At 43.5% G+C, this 9,912-nt stretch overlaps 1 protein-coding gene across 1 annotated transcript; it reads right to left on the reverse strand.

Annotated features, from left to right (window-relative positions):
* Positions 1-6,918: 6,918 nt before the first annotated feature.
* Positions 6,919-7,885, reverse strand: LOC133896706 (RING-H2 finger protein ATL80-like). The gene has a single exon (XM_062337303.1). The coding sequence runs from the start codon at positions 7,863-7,865 to the stop codon at positions 7,086-7,088; it is 780 nt and encodes a 259-aa protein (XP_062193287.1). The 5' UTR covers positions 7,866-7,885; the 3' UTR covers positions 6,919-7,085.
* Positions 7,886-9,912: the final 2,027 nt, after the last annotated feature.

Raw genomic sequence — 9,912 nt, forward strand, 5'->3', positions numbered from 1 at the left:
ATAAAGGGGAAAAAAAGGAAAAGTGGGTTCGTGCCGGTCATATGGGCTTTTGAGGAGCAGGGCCGAAGGAAGCCTGCTTTCAGGTTATCCAGCCCCAGCCCATACGGGCTTGAATGTGGCTAAGAATCGAGGCCCGAGACTGAGCCCATGGCATTTTTATGATTTTTAAATAAATAAGAGTTCGTGGTAGAGATGGAGCTTTTGTCTGTTGTAGTGGGAGGCTAGGTTGTTCATTGCAGATGGTTTGGATATGGTTGTGTGATGGGTCTCAGTTTCAGGTTGTTGATTTATTCGGCGATGCCGAGGTTCCTTTCTGATCGGCGAGTTTGATCAGAGCATTCATCGGTCTTAAGGTATTTTGGTTGCGGGATGCTACTCGTGGTGGCTTCGAAAAATCTAAGGCCTCTTATGGCCCTTCCTCGTTGTGCAGGGTGCGGCTTTAATTCCTTCGACCAAGATCAGTGATGGCGGATCAGAGATAAAGTTTGGGTGACATGGTTAGAACATGTGTTGTTTTCTTTGTATTCTCTTGTCTCAGGTTCTTGTACATTTTATGTTTGTTCTTCTCTTGATTAATGAAAGTCACCCCTCTTTCAGAAAAAAAAAATGTTTGCTGAGCGCGCAACAAGTATAGATGGCTCGTTCGGCGGGCGATAAGATCTATTTTTTCAAATTTTTAAAACAAATGTATATTTCTACTAATTTAAAAATTAAAAATTAAAAAAAATAGAAACCAGACAGCGTGGCATCTGGTTCGTAGGCCGGGTAGACCTGCTCATGTACAACTCAGCCCGGCCCGATCAGTGTATAGGGCCAGACTCAGGTTTAACTTCTCAATCCATAAGTTTTTTTTTGCTGGGCTTGGGTTTTAAAAATAGATTAAAACTCGAAAAACCCAAAAAAAAGCCTAAGCCCAACAAAAAACATTATCGGGTCAAGGTTGGGCTCAAGCTAGACTCGAGCTTGTGGTTTTTCGATCGAGCGGCTCGAAGTCTGGCCCGATCCAGCCTTTGAACAGGTCTAACACCGGGTGGGGTGAAGGGAGCCTGCTAGGTTGATGAAGTGATGCGAAACACGCGCGAGGAAGGCCGTCTGTTCTCACAAGAACAGTCCCCAGCAAATTGTAGCCCATTGCATCTATTGTGCCAATGAAAAAACATATTATTATAATTTGTTTGGTAGAGTTTTAGTTTAGCATTTTTTTAAACTTAAGTATTTTTAACTCTAAAAATTTGTGCAATTGAAACTGTAGGTACACCAAAAATATTTAGATGAACCATTTTATTTTATTTTAATCTAAAAATAAAAACTTAAATTATTTTATTTTAATTTATAAACTCAAGATTTAATATAAAGTTAAGAGCTTTGTAACCTTGACAAACAGTCTTAGTAATGCTTACCTTAACGAATCTGTTTCGAGTTCAAATCGAATTAACCTTGCGTGTAAATTCGCATGGCGCTCCTCCGACGACCAGGAAAACAAAGTTGCCCATGCCCACCTAAGTGTACGGCAGCACGTACTCCATGCACATAAGCTTTGTTGTGCATTCCAGAGTTCGGTAGGTATCATTTGGTGGTTAGTGAGCATGGCACAGGTAGGATAGCAGTTTTACCTGTTTATTTGTTTCCTTGCGGGTGAATATTCTAATTAGATTGGATTTTAGGTATGGGCATTCGATTATGCTATAAAATATTCTAATAAGATGGTTGCGGGAAAATTTCGGTTTTTAGAATATTCAAACCAAATATGCTATAAAATATTGGAAAACCGCCCATTTCGATGTTGGTTTTTGCGGTTTTGGTTTTTACCCAGTTGCATTCTCTGCCGACTAGCTAGTATGCTCTCGCATGTTGGCTAGCTCGTCTGCTCAAGAGGGCGGCAAGCACAGCCGCATAGGGATGGGCGGGCAAAGCCATGGAGATTGGCGACGAGTGGCACCGCGGTGAGCTTGTCTTCTCGGGTGGGTGGCGTCTGGCGGCGAGCACAGTCGCACAGATGGTTGAGCTCATTTGCTCAGGCGACAAGCTCGTCTGCTCGGGCAGTGGGCTTGTCTCCTCGGGCGTGGGTGGGTGATGGTAGGTGGCGTCCAACGATGGGTGGATAGGGTTAGGCGACTTGGGCTCGGGCGCGGATGGGGCCATAGGGACAGGGGGTGGCTGCTTGGCTTGGTGGCGGAGTGGGCCGTCTGGCCTCAGGGTCGGGGGAGTGCGAGTGGGTTGAGAAATGTGAGATTGCTAGATTGATCGGTGGGATGAGGAATCGTTCAGGTGTTCGGTTTTTGCCAATTGACAACCGAATCAATAATTGATCCCTGAATAGCACGAAAACAAGAACTGAGCCGACCATCGAGAAAACCAACAATATCGAGGGTTCGGTTCTTCTGTTTCGCCTTTTTTTTGCCTCAGCCTATCGGGGTTTTTTTTCTTATTTGCTGTCTGCGAGCATGTTCCTGGGTGCAAATCTCTACTCAACGGGTATGAATAAGGCATATCCATACTCGTGAAATTCGTTTACCTATTTATATATATGATAGGTGGACCTAGCTTACTCTAACCCTAATATTCCAAGTTCCATGCCCTATCACTCCCCCCCTCGGCCGCTACTCGCCCGCAACTACCATGTCTCACACCACCACCCTGCCCCTCGCCCATGCCGTCACCCCATCACCGGTGCCCCGGGAAACCTTGCCCCGCAGCTCTGCGCTCTGGAGATGCCGTTGCGCACTACTGCCCTGCAGGTAAACGGGTATACCTGTGGACGGTAGGTACCCACATGCGATAGAGCACACGTCGGTTTTGATTTTGCGCCCGTAGATCCAACGAGCCGAGGGCCGAGAAGGGGGTGAGTTCAATAATTCACCTAAACGCACCCATCGAGCCCTGAAAACCACATATGTAGCCATGTAGGCACATCAAATCTGTTCCCAAGCAGGTCAACCAAATGCTCTCCAGGTGTGTTTGGTTGCCTTTGCCTGAATCTTCTCTAGTGTGAAGAATCATCTAAATAGTATTCTAATTAATCACCAGAATCAATCACGACCACGATGATTAACCAGAATACCACCCTGATAGTCACAGCATGTGTTTTGTGTTTAAGATCAGAACAAATGACTTTCCAATATATAACATCACAATAAAACTTAAGAAAGAGCGAGTAATTAAATTATATTACAAGTTCTTAAGCATTCAACCGTTTACAATAATTTACAACAAAATATTAAAGAAACTACGCAACGGAAAAGTAACACCTATCAACACCAAAAGCTAGGTGCAACCATATGCCCTTAGGCTCCACCCAAAAACATGTTACATGAGTAGTTTGCACTACTCATTCCCGTCACCTATATTGATGGGTGTAAAGTAGCCAAATATGAGCTCCTCCTTACCGGTAGAACCTGAAGAGCAGCGTGAGTATGAAGGTATTCGCAAGACTTAGTCCATAATAGGTACATATAATAGCCTAACTCCAAGGAGAATGCATTTAGGTATTAGCAAGGAATCAACCATATAGTTAAGTAAATTTCATAAGCGAAATGCAACTTAACATACACATGTGAGCTTCTATACTTAATCAAAAGTACCTTTCTACCATGTAACCAATAACTTAAACATAAATGTAACTAGAATCATCTCATATAATCAATAATCATTTCCGACCATCCCCATCTTATATCACACATCCCTGAATACGAAACTCTATGACCGATGCAAATGCTTAGAAGCATACTCATGATCGAAAACGTGGCAATTTGAATTGTTTTTACACCCTGCAGGGGTACTCCATTACCAACACGACTCGAGGACCATACGTCTCACATATCTAAAAAACCCACGTAAGGGTTACTCGTGTCAGCCTATTCCAATAAGCCCCAACTGTTTGATCATGCGTCAATAGGTGTGGGGTCATCCAGAACCACTCCCGGAGCAAACTAGATACTCCTACAAGTCTATTATACACATGACACCATCAACTTGTACGCTAAAAGCACAGCTATAAAGGTATTTAGCTTATTGTTCTCATGTGTGACATGTAGTAAGTACGGTAAGTGCTAAAGTCAACTGCACCGACAGACGATGCTTAAATGGTGCAAGCGGTCTATGGCATCCGGGCTCTTCTCCCGAACTACACTTGGAACTCCTCCGATGCAGAAGATACCCCTAGCACCGCCCACATCTCATCTCATTCTCACATCTCATACAACCCATATTATTGTTATTATGTTTGTAAACAATAAGTAAGCTCTAAGCTCGCGAACAATGGTTGAACTATTGCTCGTCTTCTACCAAGGATCTGTGCAATGCTAAGTATTTTGAATAATTTTTAAGTTAGAAATTAAAAATGTTATCAATGCTATAAGGATATGAATAATCAACAACTCTAGGTAGAGAAAATACAATTCATCAACATAGGCTATACCCATCAAACCCGATAATGGATTCACTACTCATGCAAATATACATAAAGCGTAATATCAAATTATACAATATGAGATCCAAATTAGTAGGTTGAGTATGCTTAGATACTTGCCTTTTTGCTCTGGCAATTGCTCGATACTCCCAGTGCAACACTCACAGGACTCCGGTAGATTGGTGTCGTCTTCACTCGCTTGGACCGTCAGTGTAACACTCTTTATACGAATCAAGAATGCATTGCAAAAATAATCAAATGATGAAAAAGTGTGCATCTGATACATGCTTGAAAATTAATAGAGCGTCACATTATAAAAATATTGGCAAAAGATCACCAAATGATTAGGGTTCTGAAGTTTGAAACCCTGGATAACGCAACCTAAGTGTATATAGCTTTAAATGGTTGGCAGTCAGACCGGTGTTGAAGTGGTGATCAAACCACCAGCGTGCAAAAAGGTTTTGGTCTCTGACGGTCAGACCGCGAGGTTCTGCGGTCAGAGCGACCAATGACGGTCTAACTCTTGACTATAGGTTCGACTGGGGTTTTGATTTTCTTAACCGACAGTTAGACCGCGAGACCTTGAAGGCAGAACCTTTGTGAGGTCGTCGACGAAGGCTCCGACGAGTCCTTCGATCATGAAGGGTAGCAAAATGCTCTATGAAACTAATGGAGTTGTTTTAGAGTGATTTGGACAATATTCACCGAGCTAAACCCAAAATACCTCATGAATTGGATCTAGAGTAGGTTGAACTTGGGTCTAAATGATATGAGGGTCGAATCGAGCTCAAAAACAATGGAGAGATGATAGGGGATGCCTCACTTTAGTGTATGGCAGCTTCCTAATGGATCAATCTACTCCGGAGAAGCTCTGATTTAGAGATTAGGCTCGGGGGTGACGTGCGGGAAGCGTGCCTGCGGTGAGGGAGAAGAGGGGAGGAGCTCGAGGAAGTCCTCCGAAAGCTTAGAGAGGTTCTCACCGTCGATATCTGGTCGTCGTGGACGTCGAGGTGGAGCTCTCCTTCTCTCTCCAAGGTGGAGCGGGGAAGAGAGTGAAGGAGTGAGTGTGTGTGTGAGAGAGAGAGAGAGAGCAAAAGAGAGTGATCGATTCACTTAAGTCAAATCTCTGCGCTCTGACGGTCAGATCGCGAGAAGTTTCGATCGGACCGTGAGAAATTCATGTAGCAAGCCTACGTGGCTGCCCCCAACAATGAGACAGCGGGTAGTCCTGGTCAGACCACGGGTAGCAATTTCCCCGCATTTTCTTTCTTTTCTTGTCCCCAAGGTACTTAGGGTTTTCCGAAAGGGCTCTAAACTATTTTCAAGTACTTTTGAAACATGTTTAAACTCAAATTATCAAACAAATACGCATAAACAATAATGCCATGATGATTATGGATGCTTAATCACATGATTAGTGTTTTGGGACGTGACATCCAGCCTGGCTCGATAGATGTTTATAATCTCAGAAAGAAACATATTTGGTTGCATGCATCCACTGTTCCAACCTGGCCTAATGGATGCTCGTTCTGCATCCGCTCATGCAGGTGGACCCGCTCGTCAGTGTCACAAAATCATCTTCATGCAAGTAATCAGTCACAATATCAACTCTTACATTCATCCATACAGCCTCAGATTCAGTCAACCAAACAAAAACCCAACTCAACATATCCAGACATATACAACTAATTAAACATTCTTTTTTTCAACAAACTAGTTAAGTACATGTGTGTTAGAATAAAAATATAAACATTGAATACAATAACATCAAACACAAATCCAAGGTATGGATATATATATGCAACATGAAAGTACTGTCAAATGAATAAATCTGAAGCGATATCATAGTTTTATTTCACACGAGATCTCAAAAAGAAGAAAAATATTATCTGCTAATTTTTCTTCTAATTTATTCATTTGTTTCCTAGTAAAACGAGTGCTATATGCGTATCTGATAATGAGGCGGGATGTTGAAGGACGAGAATGAATAATAAAAGTAAATAAATTATTAAAATTTTAATTTTTTTATTAAATATTAATATAGCAATAAGAAGATGTGACATAAGAAACAACTCATATTTATATAATATGTATCAATGAATATAACTCCACCCTACTTTTAAAAAACAGCTACACAAAACCTTATACAAAACCTCATCCGAAAAACAACACACCCTCATCTCTATCATAGCTCCGAATCGGATCCTCTGACTTCCTTCGGTCTCCCGTCACGGCCTGCAGTCGACCTCGATGCCGTCCATTCCATCGCAGGGCCCGCGGCTGCTGCTACTAGTCCACTGCTAGTCCGCTGCCGCCGCTCCCCCTGTTCGATGTCACTCCCCTTCCTGCAGCCAAAATATCCCATTCCACCATGGCGGCCACGATGAGATCGACTGACACGACCGCCGCCATGATGGACCTCCCTGGTCCTTTAAAGTGACATTTCGATGCTCTTTTTCTGCAGTACGTGTTTGTAACGTGCATCTGTGGTTAACCGCGAGCAGCAGGAGTGATAAAGTTTTGCTTGTATATACTGTACGGATCAAAATATCACAGGCAGACACAAGTGGTTTTGCACACTATACAGTTGCATTCCCTAATTGTAGCAGGAAGGAGATTTAAAATCGAGCACGTATGTATGTATGTACAAGGTAGGTGCACATGGACGCTGGCGTGCCTAAGGATCTGGCGTCTGGCAAGGGCCGCGCTCGCCGGAGACGGCGACGGAGTACTCTGCTTCCGTCGAGGCCTGAGCTGACGCACAACACGACGGAGGGTCTGGGGGTGCCTGTGCCGGCACCACCACGAGGGCGCGGCGGCAGGAGGGGCACGTCGAGCTGGACAGTAGCCAGGCGTCGACGCACGCCGCGTGGAACCAGTGCCCGCACGGCGGGAGCACGCGGACCTCGTTGCCGCGCGCGAACTCGGCGAGGCAGATGGCGCACTCCGGCCTCTCCTCCTGGTCCTGGTCCCTCTCGTCGGCCTCGAACGACACGGTCGGCAGCGACTGCAGCGCCTTCTTCCCGAGCCCTTTGCACGGCGCCGGTGGCATTGCCGCCGCGGGCTCCGCGTCGACGGAGTAGGCCGAGGGATTGCACAGCAGCGAGCACCGCGCGACGAAGGCGAGCCCGACGACGCAGAGCAGGAAGCAGAGCACGGCGGCGATGATGAGGAACGTGTCCGTGTGGACGCTGGCGGGCGCCGGCGACGGCGTGGCGGCGGCCATCGCCGCCAGGTGCTCGACTGAAGATTGCAAGTGCCGCATACTTAGGTACGAGTGGGACAGGATCGATGCCACCGCGCGTGCAGGTGCACAAGAGGAGGCAAGAGTTAGGTGCTGGAGTGGAGTGCAGTGGAGCTCAGCTGGTGGATTGGAAGGAGGCAAGAGGAAGGCGATTTTATAGCGTGATGAGACGGCGATATTGAGATGTATAATACATCGTATTGATGTATTCATCTAAAAGTCTAAGGCCGTGTTTGATTTCTTGAACTGGAGGCCGTCCTGATCACCTCATGTAGCATCCGGAGGTGTGCCTGTTTGGATCGCTGAACGGAACCAATTTGAAAGAAATTTTATAAGGTCTTATCCATATCGTTAGTACGTACGACTGAAAAAAAAAGAAACACGTAACATACGTCAGATGACCAATATCATAGAATTTATTTCCGAACCAACTCTTCCCGGATGGCCTCGTTCAGATTCCTTGCATATTCCCCAGAGGCGCCGAACGATCTGATACGAGAAAATCACTCGCGCAGGGTTGAACAGTAACCCGAATGCTACAGTGCCCGAAAATTTGTAAAATTAAAATAGTGGTCTTTTGCTGCTTAAAAATCCTAAAACTTTTTATATGTACTCATAATGTAATGAACTAATTTCTAAAATTATTTCTAGCCTTAGTTTATATGGTGAAAATATGTGTTCTTTTATAATACTTTATTTATATACTTTTTATCTTTTCACATGATAATAACAAAAAAAATTATTATTTCTGTAAAATAATTAAGTTATATATAGATATAATACATGGTTTTTAGTAACTAAATACGTTCTCGTACAATCTCATACATCTAACCAAACACATATACATAACATTTCGTAGCATCCCATATATTAACCAAACACATTATCGTACCATTCCATATATCTAACCAAACAACCTAACAATACCACTCATCCAACACTATCCCATCCCGTACCATCTCATCTTGTACCATTGTATCCTATACTATCCCGTAACATCCCATACCATTCAACTTCCTTCCACAAACCAATTACTTTATAAGTTGATAAGAAAAAAATAAGTAATTTATTTATATTTAACACTCTCTTTTATGTGGAGACTCTTTGAGGTCTCAGATATAAAGATATGAGTCGGTTATAATTTTCTTTAATTGTATCTACCAGAACTCGAACTCAAGATCTCTAGAACTGATATCATGTTGTTGATTTTTAGTGAAATAGTTGGTGCATGCCACTAAATACTTTAACAATTCACAAGCTTCTTCCTTGAGTGGAGTGTCACAATCTCTTTGCTACAGTACCTCTTTTGCTACAACTGGATGCACGTCCTTATCTAGATTAGGCGTGAGCTAATCTTGTGCAGTCATGTCCGGTTTCTGTCCGAGGTGCAGCCCATCCATCAAGCTCAGGGGCGAAGCTGCAATATGCCAAAGGGTGTAGTAATCAACTCATTTCGACCATACACGCATCCCTTTAATACAAATTTGCTCACCCTGAAACAACTAAAAAATTAATCTTATTAGTTTAAAATTATAGATATTTCTATACGTATGTGAAGTTACGCACCCTCTTCATTTTAGTCCTAGCTTCGCCCCCTGGTCGAGCTTGCTTCTTCAAAGCGCAGTCCACAGCGGCACGTGCGTATACCGGTTGCAACCTGTATACCGGTTGCAACTTGCAATGGAAAAGGACTCCGGAAACGACCATGAAATGCAGCTTATATGGGTGTGTTTAGTTTGTGGTATGTTTGAGCCAAGCTAAAATTTAGCCTTACTTCGAAAATTTGGTCTTCATTTAGTTCGAGGTCTGAATTTGATCATATCTCGAAAAAATTTGACTAGCCAAAAAAAATTTATAGCATTTTTGGCAAAACTCAGACAGCCAAAATATCCATCCCGATTTTAGTGGGTCAAAATTTTGATAACCTCAATTTACCACAAACCAAATGTCATTTTAATAACCTCAATTTTAGCACTGCTTCGACTTTAACCATAACTAAATTTTGACTTTGACTCACGGAGGCCACAAACCAAACACACCCTGTATATGTAGCCTTGAAAAAGAAGCATGCAAGTACACAGCTATGCAAGCGTTGAAGCACACATATATGTAGACTTTGGAAATGAGCCACGTCAGGTGCACGTCAAAGTGCAAGTACAATATTTGGTTGGATAACATATAGGCACCAGTACCGTACCAACCTTTGAGGAAATGCTTTACCAACCTTATCCTTGTTCATTCTCATTCGATGGTACTACTT

Source organism: Phragmites australis, chromosome 17 (assembly GCF_958298935.1).
Source record: "Phragmites australis chromosome 17, lpPhrAust1.1, whole genome shotgun sequence".
Lineage (NCBI taxonomy): Eukaryota > Viridiplantae > Streptophyta > Magnoliopsida > Poales > Poaceae > Phragmites > Phragmites australis.